The sequence below is a fragment of the Mustela putorius genome, unplaced genomic scaffold (assembly GCF_011764305.1).
Source record: "Mustela putorius furo isolate JIRA1106 unplaced genomic scaffold, ASM1176430v1.1 tig00003845_pilon_pilon_pilon, whole genome shotgun sequence".
Classification (NCBI taxonomy): domain Eukaryota; kingdom Metazoa; phylum Chordata; class Mammalia; order Carnivora; family Mustelidae; genus Mustela; species Mustela putorius.
Window position 1 is genome coordinate 52,535,521 of NW_025421998.1, and position 18,622 is coordinate 52,554,142.

Genomic DNA, 18,622 nt, shown 5'->3' on the forward strand with positions numbered 1-18,622 from the left:
TTCTAGGATCAGATTGAAAGACCAAATAAAAACTGAGAAGAAGAATTAAGAGCTACAGTATCTCAGGGAACATATTTTAAAAGGATGAGATAATTCCTCTAGTGTTCATCCATGTGCATACCTTAAGTTTTTTCACCCCATGCTTCTGAAAGTAGCCAGTAATGTCCCTGTCCTCATCAGAAAAGTCCTGAATTCAGGTAGCAGGCACTGGCAGGTTCGCCTGCCACACACAGATGATCAATCATACCTGTGAAATAACTAAAACTAGGTAGATCAAGTAATAATCTTGAGAAGTGAATCTTTTGTTTTTAATAGTTTCTGAATGGGTAACTTTTATTTTTTAATTAACATATAATGTATTATTTGTTTCAGGAGTACAGTTCTGTGATTCATCAGGCTTACACAATTCATAGCACTCACTATAGCACATGCCCTCCCCAGTGACTATCACCCAGCCACTCCATCCCTCCTACCTGCCTCCCCTCCACCAACCCTCAGTTTGTTTCCTTCTATGGTTTGTCTCCCTTTGAGAAGTAAATCTTGAGGGCAAATGGCAAGAATGTCTCAGATCAGCACTTCTAAAATTTTTTCAAGGGGGTGAGGTCTATTGGGTTCCCTGAAAACCAGTTTTCATTTGGAACACTTCACCACACTTGATGTCACCAGAGCTCCTTGTGCAGGAGCAAATAGCTTCCTGCCTAGGTCATTTCTTGTCAGAAAATAGCATTACTGTCAGTCCAGCTGAGTCGTCAAAACCAGTTTTTACATCTTATGATGTTTAGCAGTAATGTTCAGAGGGCTGCTGTGTAACAAAATTCCTAGGACTTTTTGCTCTTAGGGAACTATAAGCTACAAAATTTAGTAAAGCAAGTGCTAGGTTTCTCATAGCAACTTGATGCATTCTCTGCTCAAAGGCCTGTCAGAGATAATTGGAGACTCTCCTTAATCAAGAAAAACAAAAATATACTCGAGGGATCATAAAATCATTTAATGGCTGTATGACTCACTCAAGTTAAACTTATACTTTAATTTTGTTTTTTTTTTAGAATACTTTATGTTCTTTCCTCAAATCTTTGATGAAATTAGGGTAGGATTTTAATTAATACTGTATTTTACACTTACTGACAATTTCTGCTCATTTTTGTTTTTCTCTATGAATTTATGTTTTTCTACATTCAAGGAAATTTATTTTTTTCAATTTCCAGGGACTTTTGACAGTGTATCTTGAATGTTTGAATGTTTTGCACAGAAGAATATATATAACTTTTCCAAACATGCTTTGATCTTTGTCTCTAAAGGTTCACAGTGTGCTTTTGGTGGAGTCCCAAGTCCAGGAGTAAGTTTAAGCAGTCATTACTGTGAATCCAATATCCGAGGGTTACTACTAGACATTAATGCTCTGCCTACCATTAGGCACATGAATAGCTAGACAGTAACATTCTTGGATAAAGTAGCTTCTGCCCATAAGAATGCCCCAATTTGGAGCACCTGAGTGGCTCGGTGGGTTGGGCCTCTGCCTTTGGCTTGGGTCACGATCTCAGGGTCCTGGGATGTAGCCCTGCATCAGGCTCTCTGCTCAGCGGGGAGCCTGCTTCCCCCCTTCCCTTCTGCCTGTCTCTCTGCCTACTTGTGACCCCTCTCTGTCGCATAAATAAATTATTAAAAAATCTAAAAAAACAAAAAACAACAAAAAAGAACGCCCCAATTTATAAACCAAAAACTCTGATCCTTCAAAAAGCATACACGTTGAAACACACGCACACAGAGACTCTGTGCTATTTAGCATATGTTATTAAATTCCTATAAATTCAACTCAGTCCCTGTCATCTCATTGTTTGTTTTTTCTCTTCATGCTTTAGCATTCTTTTTGCTTATCTTTGCTTTTTCAAACTGGAGGAAAAGAGGAGTAGGGTATTTGGCCTTTTCTTTAAAAATACCTACCCAGTTTCAATTTTGTCTACAGTAAGAGACTCCTAGTCCGTACTTTTACCTAACTCTTATTACCTGGTTTTTGTCCCAAGACTTTTTAGGCTTAGAAAGCATGCTGAGACTTGCACTGTTTTTTACAACTATTTTGAAACCTCATTTGAGGCAGAGGTATTTATGGAATCAGGTGTGGTCTTTTTGTAGGTATAAAATCTGTATTTTATTTGATTACTTGACATCCTTCCAGTTGAAAAGAATGTCCTAAGTGTTGCTGACTTCAGTGGTTGTAAATAATTCATTTAAGCTAAGTTTATACTTCTTAATGATAAATATTGACCTAAAGATTGGATTTCTGAACAGATAAGTATTTTTGCCTATTTCTCTTTAAATTAGATCGTCTAGGGCTTCTTTGCGGGGGGGTCTCTAAATTAAGAGATGATAGAATTAATGGTGATCACTAAGAGGCTCTCAAAAAGCTACTTCCAAAAGGATTTGAGGTAACAAGTCCTGACGCAAGAGAAACAGGTAATGAGACTCAACTATAATGCTTCAGTTAAATGGGAGATAGAACATAATAGTGGATTAAAAACTCTAGCATCTGGTTGCCTAGGTTCAAATCCTGGACTCAGAACTTGCAAGCTATATGGACCTGGGTAAGTTATTTAATCCCTCTGTACCTTGGCATCCTCATTTATAAAATATGGATAGTTGGGTGCCTGGGTGGCTCAGCTGGTTAAGCGACTGCCTTTGGCTCAGGTCATGATCCTGGAGTCATAGGATCGAGTCCTACATCGGGCTTCTCCCGCTGACCTCTCTCTCTTACTCTCTCTCTCAAATAAATAATGGAATCTGTTTTAAAAATATGGATAGTCATATCTACCTCATACAGTTATGATTAATTGGGAAAATACATACCAAATATGTATGCATCACAACGTGTTATTGTTTTTTTTTCTTTTTTGCTTCTAGTATAATTATTGACAGGGAAAAATGGATTTAATAGTATCAGAAGACTGATAATCTTATAGTCATTTTACCATCAGGAAAGGAAAAAAGAAGCTAATTTTTACTCAACACCAGCTATACTCCAGAAACCCTAAGTGTTTTAGCATACATTGTCTGTGCTGGAATACAGTCCCTAGAGTACACATTGCTGACTTGTTGGAAAGTAATTTTGGACCTCTTGCTGATTGAACATCAGATAATGACTAAGACTCATCACATATATATCCTATGCCTAGTGTATTATACAAGTTACTCTAGAATCAAGAATGTAATATTTCATAATAAATTACTGTTTCTAGATTTTTACTTTATATTGTTCCAAAATTTCTTTGTGTTCCATGCCATGTTGAAAAATAGAAATAATTGGAAAATATGAAGTTTATCTTAATTTTTTTGAGTATACAATAAAAAAGAACAGGTAATGTCTTCCAGTTCCAGAATGCTATAGTTATTATCATTGCTGATGTGTATTCATAGTATTTTAGGCTCTTGAGTGGGGTTGTGTTTTCAAAATGGTGGTTAGTAGTGCAAATTGAAATCTCTATAGGATGCCCTTCGGGTATCTTGGATCTTCAACTCTTTGGACCACCTTCCCAATGCAGGAGCTTACAGAGTAGTGCTGTCATACTGGGGTCGTACCCACCCTTGCTCTTGCCATATTCCTCCATGGGAGAATTATTCTCACACAACTGTGTGATTAATGCACACACAGCCCTCTCTCTGTTGTGCTTCTGTTTACTTAGTTGGCAGAAACACGTAACCTGAGTGTCAGGGCCCTGGCTGAGCTGTAAGCCAACAATTCTTTTGCTCTTCATTTACTAAAAATAAGTCATTTTCCAGAAACAGGCTTCACATGATTTTAATCCACAAGAGATATAAGGGGTTTGAGTGAGTGGGAGGAAACATTCAATAGCTAATAAAAGGAAATCAGAATTCCTGAGGCTAAGAAGTGCTGTCTCTATTTGCTATTGAAAATGAAATTGGCTACCACATTATGGTTTTATTGCTTATATTTTTAACCTACCTCCTTCAGATCGCATGCTTCTTGGCCGCAGGGGTTTTACATTGGTCTCTTTGCCTCTTTAGCCTCTCACAATGCCTATTGCTTATAAGATCTAGGAAGTAATATGAAGTGTCAGAGGAAATCTTGCCTATGTGGGTCCTCAAGAGGAGATATATTTTATCTCCTTTTTATATGACCCCAGTTTAGACAGAAAGGTTTGGAAATATTTTTTTTTTAATTTCAAGTTTTTATTTAAATTTCTGTTAGTTAACATGTATGGTAAAATTGGTTTCCAGTGTAGAATTTATGATTCCTTACTTATAACTCCCAGTGCAGATGGTAAGTGCCCTTCCCAATACCCATCACCCATTTAGCCCATCCCCCAGCCTCCATCAACTCAGTTTGTTCTTTATATTTAAGAGTCTCTTATGGTTTGCTTCCTTCTCTCTTTTTTTCCCCTCCATGTTTATTTTTTAAATTTCACATATAAGTGTAATTATGTGGTATTTGTCTTTCTGTTAACTTCACTTAGCATAATACACCATAGCTCCATCCCCATCATTGCAAATGCCAAGATTTCATCTTTTTGATGGCTTAGTAATATTCCTGTGTGTGTGTGTGTGTGTATCTCCTTCCTCTGCATCCTCACCAATATCTGCTGTCTCCTGTGTTGTTAACTTTGGCCATTCCAACAGGTGTGAGGAGGCATCTCATCATTATTTTGATTTGTATTTCCCTGATGATGAGTGATGCTGAGCATCTTTTTGTGTGTTTGCTAGCCATCTGTATGTCTTCTTTGGAAAAAATGTCTCTTTATGTCTTCTCCCCATTTCTTGACTGGATTATTTATTTTGGGGGTGTTGAGTTTGATCAATCCTTTATAGATTTTGGATACTAACCCTTTATCAGATTTGTTATTTGCAAATATATTCTCTCATTCCATAAATTGTCTTTTAGTTTTGTTTTTTCCTTCACTGTGCAGAAGCTTTTTATCTTGATGAAGTCCCAATCATTCATTTTTGCTTTTGTTTTCCTTGTCACCAGAGATGTATCTGGTAAGAAATTGCTATGGTCAGTGTCAAAGAGGTTGCTGCCTATATTCTTCTCTAAGATTTTGATGGTTTTGGTCTCACATTTAGGTCTTTCATCCATTTTGAATTTATTTTTGTGTATGCAGTAATAAAGTGTTCCAGTTTCATTCTTCTGCATGGCACTGTCCAGTTTTTCTAACACCATTTGTTGAAGAGATTTTTTTCCATTGGATATTCTTTTCTGCTTTGTCAAAGATTTTTTATTAGCTGACACAGTTATGGGTCCATTTCTGGGTTTTTCTGTTCTGTCCCACTGATCTGTATGTCTGTTTCTGTGCCAGTACTATATTGTCTTGATGCCAGTATTATATTATCCCATAATATAGCTTGAAGTCCAGAATTGTGATGTCTCCAGCTTTGCTTTTATTTTTCAAGGTTGCCTTGGCTACTTGGAATCTTTTGTAGTTCCATACAAACTTTAGGATTGTTTGTTCCAGGTCTATGAATAATGCTGGGGATTGCATTAAATGTATAGCTTACTTTGGACAATATAGACATTTTAACAATATTTGGTTTTGTTTAGAAATATTTCTAAATTGTTTTGTGCATTAACTTTTTAAATAGTCTGCTCTTCACAGATTACTTATGGAGTAAAAATTACAAACTACAAATGGTTCAAAATGACCATTTCTGATGTTGATTATTGTACAATATTATAGCATTGGTAATGGTTCCAAGCTATTGGACTTACATTCTTCATATTGTATCTAATTATAAATCTTTATGAAGTAAGAAACAAAAGTCATTTGATTCATGGTATTTATAAGAATTAAGTATGTGGGGCTGTGGGGGCTGATAAATGCCTTCTGACTTATTACAACAGAATCACAAGTCAGAAAAGAACCTTTTTGATAACTTATTTTTTTTGTTTTGGTTTGTTTCTTTTGATAACCACATGTTAATTCTCCTTTTTCTCTAGGATATTTCCTGGTTTGATGATAAGGAAAACAGCACAGGAGCCTTGACAACAGTATTAGCCATAGATATAGCACAAATCCAAGGAGTATGTACATTGCTTCTTGGGGGAGTTTTTTGCTTTTATTCTTAAGTGGTGTATGCATGTAGTGTGTATGTGTGCAACACAGATATCTGTGCATATTTGTAAGCTATACTAAGATGACCCACATCTTTAAGGAGAGCAGGTAAGTCTCAGGGCTACCTGGCAGCTCTCAATGAAAGATATAAGGAAGGCTTTCAGTTCTGGATGTTTTTAACAAAACAAAAAAAAAATATTGAATCTCCACATTGTATCCCTGAAACTAATGTAACTTTGTATGTCAACTATATGCTCACATAAAAAATAATAAAAAGGGGGGGGGGGAGACTTGGCACATATAATAGGATAAACAGAGGACCAAAGAAGATACCAAGAATGAGTTAAGAGCTCAGAACTGAATAGTAAGACATGAAAAGGTAGCAAAATGAAAACATACACAAAATTTAGAAGTATTAATAAAAGAGGAAAGTGTAGTTTTTCCTTCTAAGGATAGATTTGTCTTACCAGAGAATAGAAGAAGTTGGTTACATTTGTGAATATTCACAAGCATCCATAATGGCTTGCAAAACTAATTTTACGATGTAGAAAAAGCTCAGGAGGAGATCTTCATCTTCATTTCTTCCTAAAACTCCTTTTCATTATTTGGAAGGCAAGGTTCTAAATTTATTAGACCTAATTTAAATTTTAAAATAGGGCTGAGGAGATCAATTTTACTGGCATAACTGGGAAAAAATGATGGATAAAATTTCACTTAATAGTCAAGTAATGAGCATATCATTAATCTTCCATAGCACAATAAAATTATCTGAATGATAATTTCTGGGTTTAGGAATGACGGGGTTCACTCCTTTATGGAGAAATAATCCTATAATTCCAGTCGAATCTCCATTCCACAAAATTTGCCACTTTTTAAAATTATGTTCCGTTAGCCAGCATATAGTACATATTAAGTTTTTGATGTAGTGCTACTTTTTCTTTGCTAATATTTTCTTTGCTGATATTTTTCTCTTTCTACCTATCATTTAAGTTTTTTAAAATTCCAGGGAAATAGGCATTCCTATTAGCAGCAATGTTAGACTTGTATGACATCTTCCCTTTTAGCAAGTATTTACTTCAGCCAAAAAAAAAAAAATTAGAACTGGAAGACCAAACTCACTCTCCTTACATTCAGTTTTTAACAAACAGTGTTGTCTCTCATTGAGAAAAATGAATGAAAATATTTGTCAGCCTGATTACTTACAAGCATCTGGCTAATATCATTTGATCAGGAGAAATTTTCTTGTTGGAATTTGTAAATGTTGGTCTCATAATAATTTCTGGGCAAGTCAGATCATTTTCATTGAATGAAAAATAATAGCTAAAGATCAAATGGTTGAAATGCTAATGGGAGATTTTAAAGCTGTCAGATTTAAAAAGCAGGACAAGCAAAGAAATTTTCCATGAATGAGACTATGTTTACTGGCATGTAATTCACATAAACACTTGCTTTGCAATATAAAGACAGATTCATATCTAACTTGAATGAATACTCTTTCTACTGAAGGAAGAGTTATTTACCAATCCTATTTGTCCATTTATTTTCTCACAAAAACACCCTAGAGATGAATTAGGAAATAATAACTCAGGGTCATATTTCCTATCTTTTCAACTTAAGACATATTCCATCTCAGTTTTTCATCATGCAATTTCAGTTAAATTTTATTTTATCAAATGTATTAGGGTAAATGTTCATAAATTACCTCCTTAATAATAGTAAATATTACTTTAAAACCTTTACTAACGACTAAAAAATATATACACATTTAGCCATTTTTAGAAACTCAGAGAAGAAACTTTGAGAGTCATGAGTAAAACATGTTAGTGAAATAAAGTCATAGAACAACATGAGTCCTGAAATACTTGATTGAATACAACTGATTTAACTGATATTATTTCAGCCCAAAGTAATGGCTTATTGCCATACATCTGTCAACAGACTATTTTTTATGTAATATATAGTGTTATTAAGGATACAAAGCCATTTTAGATTCTTTGGAAAACTAGGTTCCATAAAACTATAAGGTATTAGTTCTGTATATTTTAGCAACCCTTTTTCATCACCCACAAGTGTTACCTCATTTTTGCCCACAAGAAACTGTGTTATTCATGCCATGATGTACACTTGTTATACCATTGGCAGATACAATGTTAGTTTCAAGAACTCTTTTCATCAGAACTATAATTATATTGTCCCAAGAAATCATAAAAATTTCATTTAATTCCAAGAGCCAGATAAATTGATTGGATTCTAGCCAGAGCTAGAATATCATTGCCCAGATAGTGGTGACTTCATCTCCGGATTTAACTTTTTGACATGGGAGGTGTATAAAACAATTTGATATTACTTGTGATCCAAACAATGTTAGTCATCGTCAAAATGACTCTACCACATTATAAGGTTGGCATGTAATTGCTGTTTTGCCTTACCATTTTAGGCTGAATTCATTAAGAAACATTATCAAGTCTATAGCAAAAGGTAATGTCCAGAGCCATAGTGGTAAAAGGTGATTCTATTTGTAAAGGAAAATTTTAGTTTCAGCCCTGAACTCAGAATGTTTCAGTGAAATTATCACTATTAAACACACCCTCAAACTATTGTGTGGTAAGACAAGTCAAAATATTCAGCTTCCAATTTTGACAAAAATAGAAACAACGATGGTTAAGTCTATAGGACTAAATGAACTTCATCACTGACCATACTGGTCCAATAATGTGTGATAAATTATTTTCCACAAAATACTTGCTGGTAAGTAATAAAGGATTAAATTGAGGTTATAAACATTTTACATTTTCACAAACTTTGTAGATTTATCCAAGTAAGCCTTTTTTTCTACTCCACAATTATTTTTGTCACCATTAGTTGTAATATATCTTAGCAGATTTCACTTCTGGTTATACTGACTTCCTTTTCATTTAACTTCTTAGAAAATATTGTAACCTATAGATGATCCACACAGACCATTTATAGCAGCCAATTTTTTAATCACTTCAAATTCAGCATTGGCTCCTCAAAACCAACAATTGAGCAGTATCAGTAACATACATCAATCCATCAAGAGCCAGGGAAATCTATTCAAAAAAGTATATCTGATTTTGATTGACTACCAGTGTTGCTGCAGTCTTGTCAACTTTTTGAGCTACTGTTCTCACCTAAGGGCTAATTGTCTGATACAGGTTTATGCTCGCTGAACACATTTCTTCCATTGCTCCAATTAAACACTATTTAATAAACTCACTGTTCATAAATGATTTTCTTTGCTTAGCTAATGAATGAGCCACTCAGAAACTTACTTTGGTTTCAACTTATCTTCACTTTTTAGTTTTATGAAGAAATTCTACTAAATGAGATATTCCATTTTAAATTTTCTAAGTTTTCTGAATGATGCTTTCCTGTGGATGAAGAATATTGTGATAAGTGCTTGTTATGGAAATGTTGACCTATTTTGTATATTTGGTAGTACTATATAGGGTTATAATAAACACAACACTGTGGCATCTGATGAGAAAAAGTAATCCACAGTCTACTATGCCTTAAAAGCAGGACATTCAAGGTCTCCTTTTCTCTTCCTTTCTTATTTTTAGATGATGGATATACAATGGTAATTTTTAAAACTAAGATAAAATGTCACAGTACAGCAATTCATGTGGCACTAAATGCTGTCAAATTATAATTGCATCACAGATTTGTAGCACACTGAGCAGCAATATAAAGTGAGGACAGTGGCACATGGATTAGGGTTAGAGTTAGGGTTGGGTAGGGTTAGGGTTAGGGTTAACAATATAAAGGTGATCTGTCTTTATTTTTTTTTTTTTAAGATTTTGTTTATTTATTTGACAGACAAAGTCAGAGGCTTTAACCCCCTGAGCCACCCAGGCGCCCCAGTGATCTGTCTTTATATTGCAACCCTAACTCTAGCAACTACTCAACTCTATTATTATAATTCTAAGACAGCCACTCATATTACGTAAAGAAGGGGTGAGACTATGCTCCAGTAAAACTTTATGGACGCTGAAATTTGCATTTGTAAAATTTTGATGTGGGTCTTTTCTATATGTTCTTTTCTCTTAACTTTTTTAATATATGTTATCCATTGATAACTTTTATTGTCATTTACTAAGTTGAACTTTTGTGTCAGTTCTGGCTCAGTTTCAGTTGATTGATTTTTATGCCATTATGGGTCCTGTTTTGCTTTTTTATGTATCTAGTAAATTTTGATGAGGTATCACACATTGTGAATATAACATTTTTGGGTGCTGGATATTTTTACATTTGTGTAAATGTTTTTGTTTTGTTCTGGGATTCAGTTAAGTTACCTGGGAACAGTTCAGTCATTTGGGTCTTCATTTTACAGTTGGTTAGGCAGGACTGAGTCTACGACTGAGGAAAGACCCTTATATACTCTACCCAATGCCCTGAGGGCATGAGGGCATGAGGTTTCCCAGCCTGGCTGGAAATTAAGTTTTCCAGTGTGACTGAGCACCATTCCCAGCCCTCACACAAGCACTCTCAGCTCAATATTCAAGGAGGACCCTCTGCAGATATCCAGATTTCTCTTTCTGTGTGCATCTCCCTTCTCAGGTGTTCTGTGCTACAAACTCTAGCTTCCTTAGCTGGCCCAGATTCTGTTTTGTCTACTTAATTTAGGGAGTCTGTTGGGCTCTGTCTCAGTTTGCTCACCCTATATTCCAGCCTGGGAGCTCTTTCAAGGGCCAAACTGGAGCAGTCACTGGGCTTATCTTGTTTGTTTCCCATCTCTGCCCTGATTTTATGTGGGAGGATAAATCCATTTCTTGTTACCCCATAAGCAGGAATCTTATCATATGGAATTTTATTTTATTTCTACAGTTGCATTCTGAGTTCTCTTCCATTTATTTTTTAATACTAGGCATTCCTCTTTGTACACTATAATTTTCTTATAAAATTTTTATGCATGGAGTGCTTAGGTGTCTCAGTTGATTAAGTGGCTGACTCTTGGTTTCAGCTCAGGTCGTGATTTCAGTGTTGTGAGAATTGAGCCCAGCATGGGGCTCCACGCTTAGCAGGGAGTCTGCTTAATACTCTCTCCATCTCACTGTGCCCTCCCACCACCTCATTCTCTCTTTATATAAAATAAATAAAATCTTTTTTTAAAAAAGTTTTATTATTTGCATTAGCAAATTGCCAAAGACATAGTTCCTCTCCATAATAATCCCTAAATCTATAATAATCCATAAATTGTTATCTAAATAATTATTTAATCATGACTGTCTGCTCTTAGTTTCCAAGAAAAACTTATATCTTTGTGCATGTTGCTAAAGAATCTAAGGAAGTTTAAAATTCCTGTGATTCCAGGACACCTGGGTGGCTCAGTTGGTTAAACAGCTGCCTTTGGCTCAGGTAATGATCCCAGGGTCCTGGGATCAAGCCCCACATCAGGCTCTTTACTCAGTAGGGAACCTATTTCTCCCTCTCCCCCTGCCTACTGTTCCCCCTGCTTACGTTCTCTCTCTCTCTCTCTCTCTCTCTCTCTCTCTCATTCTGTCAAATAAACAAAATCTTTAAAAAAAAATTTCCTGTGATTCCAGTCCTAAATTCTTTCCAGAAGTACATTATCCTCCGGGTCTTTAAGACTATTTTCTGTTTTCCTTTAGTTCTTGTAGTATTTTTCAAGGCCAGATGTTTATTATTTTCTGTTAATTCTTCCTAGAACAGGAAAAATATATTTAGATTCTTCTTATCCTATTGCCATCACCAAAAGGCAGGGGGTGGGAAGAGAGGAACAAGTAAATATATTCATTTGCTAGGACTTCCATAATAAAGTATCACAGACTGGATGGCTTACACAACAGTAATTTATTTCCTCAAGGTTCTGATTGTGAGAATCCCTAGATCAAGGTGTCAGCAGGATTGGTTTCATTTGGGGTCCTCTATGCTTGACTTAAAAATAGCTATCTCTAGGGCACCTGGGTGACTCAGTCTGTGTAGCATCTGCCTTTGGCTCAGGTCATAATCCCAGGGTCCTGGGATCAAGCCCTGCATTGGGCTCCCTGCTTAGCAGGATTTAGCCTACTTCTCCCTCTCTCACTGCCCCGCTTATATTTCCTCTCTCGTTGCCTCTGTCAAATAAATAAATAAATAATATCTTTAAAAATAATAATAATAGGGGTGCCTGGGTGGCTCAGTGGGCTAAAGCCTCTGCCTTCAGCTCAGGTCATGATCTCAGGGTCCTGGGATCAAGCCCCACATCAGGCTCTCTGCTCAGTGGGGAGCCTGCTTCCTCCTCTCTCTCTGCCTACTTGTGATCTCTCTCTCTGTCAAATAAATAAATAAAAATTAAAAATAATAATAATAATAAAATAAACAGCTATCTTCTCGCTGTGTCCTCATATGGTCTTTCCCATGTGTGAGCCTTCAAACCTCCTCCTCCTAAAGACATAAGTTACATTGGAGTAGTGCTCACACCAGAGACCTCATTTTAACTTAATTACATCTTTAAAGACCTCATATCCAAATATAATGGCATTCTGAGGAGCTGGGAGTCAGGACCACAACATATGAATTTGGGGTTAGGGAGAGACACAATTCATCCCATAACATACAATATCGTGTTTCTTCAGCATCACCCTTCAGCTTTCAAGAGTCAGAGTGTAAGTCAGCATTAAGTAGCAAATGACATTCCTATTTCAGCCTCACAGGTCTTAGAATTAGTTTATAATACCCTTAGACACTTAAAATAGTTTACCTGTCTTAGTTGTCATTATTTAATGGTTTGTTGGGTTTTGCTCTTACTACTTGTTTTTACTTTTTTGGAATTTTCTTTAATAGTGAGAAATAGGGAAATAGCAGATTACCAAATGAGTCTTGAAGCTGAAGCCAGAAAAATATTTTAGAAATAAGGCAGAGCCTTGGGGGACACAGGACTTTTTATTGTTGTTGTTGTTGTTTTAATTTTACTTATTTATTTGAGAGAGATTACAAGCAGATGGGGAAGGGTAGAGGGAGAAGCAGACTCCCTATTCAGCAGGAAGCCTGATAGGCAAGACTTGATCCCAGGACCCCCGGATCATGACCTACACCAAAGGCAGATACTGAACAGACTGAGCCACCCAGGTGCCCTACTGTTGTTATTTTAATGATGATACTAATTTGAGGGTACTTTAGTGAAATCTGATACAATCTTCTAGAGAAGCAATTTTATAATATCTATCAGGCATGTAAGAGTATGTACCCTTTAACATATTACTCTTGTCTAGGTATTTAACATTAGGAATTAAAAGATAAGCATAAAAATTTTGCACAAAGATGCTCATTACATCTTTATTTTTAATAGTGAAAAATTGGAAAAAGTGAAAAATTCTAAGTATTTTTTGAAGACTATTTAACCACCAGGAAAAAGCTTGCAGTGTAATGTAAAAGGATTAAAGCAGGATACAAAGCTACATACACAGAATAATCCTAATCTGAGTGTCTGGAAGGATGTAAATTTTAACATTATCTAAACCTTTCCAATGGTCATATTTTCATGATCATAATAAATCTTTTAAAATGTGAATTGATATTGTTGATGATAGCTATTTTTCTAGGTAAATGGAGTCTCATTTTTTCATCTGAGCACCAAAGGAATTTAACATTTCAGTTTATTACTATCATGTGTCCCACTGAAAGTTGGTTCATAAGACATATACTTCTCATAAAATAGTTATAAAGATATTTCTACTTATTTGGGATTTTTTTCAAAATATAATTACCTTATACCATGTTTCCAACTCCTTTTCAATAAATCTTGATAATGATGCTTTAAATCTTTGCTTAGTGAAACCAAATAAAATGCAGAAAATGGAATACAAAGTAATGATATCCAAAGTATACACCTTAATGAATCGTATAAATCATTCGATTCAGCACTACTGTGGTATAGTGACTAAGAATGCCGGCCCCTCCATCAGTGTAGAAGAAAGAATGTAGAATGTTGGGTTTTGGAGCCCACATATGGTGGGTTGCACGTCCATGTGTGGTGGCAGCCTGGTGTGGGAAAGCCTAGCCAGAGCAGAGGGAGAAAGGTATCCATGCAGGGGAGAAGCAGGGGCCATGATATCAGATTGGTTACATACAGAGAGTTTGATCACATAAATCAAAGAAAATGGGAGCCAAGTTTCTTACTGTTGCAGAAGGGGATAACAAATATGAGAAGGAAGAAAGCTGAAAATAACTTCATGGTGCTGGATTGGAACTGGAGGTATCGAAGTGAATTGATGATTCATATAAATAGAGAAATACAGATTTCAATTTGTGTCTGCGTCTGCACACACACACACACACACACACACACATTCCCCAGTTTTTTCCACCGATATGCCATTAATAATGAGCACAACTAAAACCATATATTGACTTTAGATACCATTATCCACCAAAAGGAACCAGGACTCCTTGGAGAAATGATAGATTCCAGCAGTAAAGCCTGGAGAATCTTTTTGTGTCAGAAAGTAAGAACATATTCAGAGAATGATAGGGACATGTCAAAGAACAATATCCAGCATAGACAGACAAAGCAGGGCACCTGGGTGGCTCAGTCCATCAAGTGTCTGCCTTCAACTAAGGTCATGATCACAGAGTCCTGGGATCAAGCCCCACATTCCATTGGGCTCCCTGCTCAGCAGGGAGCTTGCTTATCCCTTTGCCACTCTCCTTTCCTGTGCTCGCTCTCTCTGTATCAAATAAATAATCTTTTAAAAAATAAATAAGATAGAAAAAGCATAATGACTCCTTAGTAGAGGACAGTTTTTTAAGTATGGGTATTATTTAATTTCTAAGTACAAGTTCGAAGTAAAAATGTAAGTATAAATCCTAAAAAAGAAAGCCTGCCTTGTTTTGTAAGAAACTATAATAGGAATACTTGTAAATTTAAAATTAATTGACTTTTTTCCCAAAATATGTCTTGTTATAGGCAACAGGTTCAAGAATTGGTGTCTTAACACAAAATGCAACTAACATGGGACTGTCAGTTATCATTTCCTTCATATATGGATGGGAGATGACCCTCTTGATTTTGAGTATTGCTCCAGTACTTGCTCTGACAGGAATGATTGAAACCACAGCTATGACTGGATTTGCCAAAAAGGATAAGCAAGAACTTAAGCATGCTGGGAAGGTAAAATAAAGACTTTTTACCATCATAACATTTTAAGAGGAAAACAAAGAGTTGCCATTTTTATAGTATGCGCACTTCCTTTCTTAGGTGCCTGTAAAGAGGTATATATGAATTGAAATGCATCCAGACTAATTTAGGATGGGGTGTAAATAGGCTATAGTATAACAGGATTTGTGATTTAGAGTGTAGGCTCTAGAGTCAAACTGGCGAAATTACATTTTAGATTCTATCACTAACGAATGTGTGATATGAGCAAGTTGTGTCAACCTTTCTGGACTTCAATTTCTTCCTCTGTAAGGTCGGAATAATAATAATACCACTTGCAGATTTTTCTAAGTATTACACAAAACACTTAGCATTCTTATATGCAAGACATTTAGAATAGTGTCTAGAAGATAGTATGCACTCAATAATGCCAGCCATATTGCCATTATCAGGAGGGAAATTGCTAACATCATGATTCCACATTCTCTGATTGTTGAATAATTAAATTTTCTTAAACAATTTTAGTTATTTTTATTTCTCAAAATGTAGAGGAAATAAGAGTTATTGAATATAAGGCAATTTTCTGTTTCTGATAGTGCCAAAAATAAGATTTTAGAAACAAGGACCATCTTTATACTGATCAAGATGAACATTTTAATTACTGGGAAAATGTCTCTCAGGAACAATCATATTTATAAAAATAATCATTATATTTGAAGTTTAGGGGACATTAGCGTTGTAGTTTCATAACATCTAAGAATTGAAAGAAGTGTCATTTGATCCAATCAGTTATCCAAAAAAGGAATCCCTTGTATGACATCCCTGTCAAGTGTCCCATCTTTTACCCAACCTTTTCCTCAGTAGCAAGCAGGCTCCCTACCCTTGAATAGCCTTTGGATGGTAGGCAATTTTTGGTTCTGGTGTTTGTGTGTTTGTCTGTTTGTTGGGGGCCTTCTATCCTACCATTCTTGGCTTTCATCTCAGTAGAGGTCCAAAGCCCCTTCCCTTAGCAGCCTTGAGGAAACTGCATCATGTAAATGCCAAGTCTTCTCTTAGCCATCCATCCACAGGTCTTTAAGCTGTTCCTCTCATGATATATTTTCAAAGACTTTTATCACTTGGGTGAACACACTCTGAGTCTGAAAATGATTTTACTAGTTTTGATCTATATCCAGGGACTATCACAGTTAGACGGAATTGGAATGCCAAGCATGTGACTCATTGAAATCTGGTTTGTGTGACCCTTGGACCTTTCCACCTTCCTTGGACTAGATAAGGACCCTTGGAATGTCTGCTTGGGCACTACAGACTGAACTGTTTAGCATTTATTTGCCTCAAAGACAGTGAAAAGTTGTTTTGTCCTCCCTGTGGTGCAAATTATCACAACCTTTAAATTAATGGGGATTAATTGGATTTTATGCATCTTAATTTTTATATCATGAGCTTTAACCTTTATATGTGTCCTTCAGTTTTTCCTTTTTAGATTATTTGAATGACCCCAGACTATACAGTCAGTAACTGTAATCAAACAATCTTTCTCTTTCTCAGTAGCTTTTAATCTATTTACCAAACACCAAAGCTTAGAATAGGGACCAATAAAACATATTGGTCCTTCTTCAGTTGCATGTGTATATTTGGACAAATCATCAACTGTTTTACTTTTCATACTTAAAATAACTGTATTAGTTTTTTGGTTTTTTACAGAGGACTATTTTCTAAGATTCTATAATGATATTAAGTCCTTTCTCCATTGTGAAAAATGATCACAAAGATTTTTTGCTCATTTTCTCTCTCAGGGTTTTAGTATTTTTACCCATTTTTCTTGCATACTACAGTGTATGTTACAAATGGTGGTTACTTTGAGCTTACTCTAAAATTAATGAGAATTTAGAACAACTCACAGTCAAAATTGAGAGCAGAATCCAGGTGCCCTGCACACCATCCAGAAATCTGGTTCTTTCCTGTAACCCAAGTTATTCTTTAAATAACACTGGGTGACCACCTAGGTCTTCCTCGGTCCCACAGTCTACACTGCCACTATGGAAATAGAATGCGAAAGTAGGAAATTTCTCTTTCAAGTCAACATGTGTTCTCATGTCCAACAAGTTATTCTAAGCCAAAAGTCTCCTTCATTTCTCATGTAATTATTCCTTCTTTTCAAATATTATAGAAATATGGAAAAGCATTAGGGCACCTGGGTGGCTCAGTCGGTTAAGTGGCCGACTCTTGATTTCAGCTCAGCTCATGATCTTAGGGTCCCAGGATTGAGGCCCAAGTCAGGCTCGACACTCAGCAGGGAGTCTGCTTGAATCTGCTCTCTCCCCTTCTCCCTTTGCCCTTCCCTCTACTCGTGCGTGCTCTCTTTCTGTCTCAGAAAGAAAGAAAAGAAGAGGAAGGAAGGAAGGAGAGAGAGAGAGAAAAAGAAAGAAGGGAAGGAAGAAAGAAAGGCATTAATTATATTTAAATTAAGTATCTTTTTTTTTAAAGATTTTATTTATTTATTTGACAGAGATCACAAGTAGGCATAGAGGCAAATAGAGAGGGGGAAGCAGGCTCCCTGCAGAGCAGAGGGCCTGACACGGGGCTCCATCCCAGGACCCTGGGATCATGATCTGAGCCAAAGGCAAAGGCTTTAATCCACTGAGCCACCCAGGTGACCCTAAATTAAGTATCTTTTTAAGTTCACAGACATCAAAATGAGAAATGGCTGTAACTTATATAGCATTTAATAGCCTTACCCATATTACTTTACTGCAGTGTTCCTGAGGTTTTTTGGTTGCTCTTTGTATTTTGTGCAATTATTTATTTGATTCTGTCTACTGTCTTCTTGAATTATCTTGTACTTTCTTTGCATAATTACATATGAACATAATGCTAATGTTTGATCTCTCTGCCTACAGAACCAGTTTAAATAGAAATTCAGTGAAGATTCCAAGGGGACTGAATTTAGATCTGTGGACTAAATCTTTTCAAAATAAATTTTTCTTGAGCCTATTATCCTAAAATGTTATTTTCCTATCTTGTTTTTGGGAAAGAAAAAAAGAAGCTAAGAAAACTTATTGACTTAATGCTATACTTAATATGCCCCCTGTATAAATGACTGGAATTCACAACCAGAGTTTAACCATTACTAATTTTATTTCTTTATTTTACTATCCTATTTTATAAGATAGCAACTGAAGCCGTGGAAAATATTCGGACTATAGTGTCATTAACAAGAGAAAAAGCCTTTGAGCAAGCATATGAGGAGACGCTTCAGATCCAACACAGGTGATTGTAGATTCATACTGACTTCATTAACTAACTTTAGCTGTCCCTGTGAAGGCAGTCTTCCTGGATGACTACAGTGGTTTGCCTGCCAATTTATTTGCTCTGGAATCTTTCCTAATAATGGTATATCATCATTTCTCATATGACTTCATCAAGAGGAGATTAGAAAAAGCAA

General features: G+C 35.9%; 1 protein-coding gene across 1 annotated transcript in view; it reads left to right on the forward strand.

Annotated features, from left to right (window-relative positions):
- The window catches only part of ABCB5 (ATP binding cassette subfamily B member 5), a 140,493-nt gene that overhangs the window by 96,289 nt on the left and 25,582 nt on the right, over positions 1 to 18,622 (forward strand). Inside the window, exons 20-22 of the mRNA XM_045089731.1 lie at positions 5,945 to 6,028; positions 14,989 to 15,192; positions 18,347 to 18,447. Of these exons, the coding sequence (XP_044945666.1) occupies positions 5,945 to 6,028; positions 14,989 to 15,192; positions 18,347 to 18,447 (389 nt within the window). The remainder of the gene's footprint in view (positions 1 to 5,944; positions 6,029 to 14,988; positions 15,193 to 18,346; positions 18,448 to 18,622) is intronic.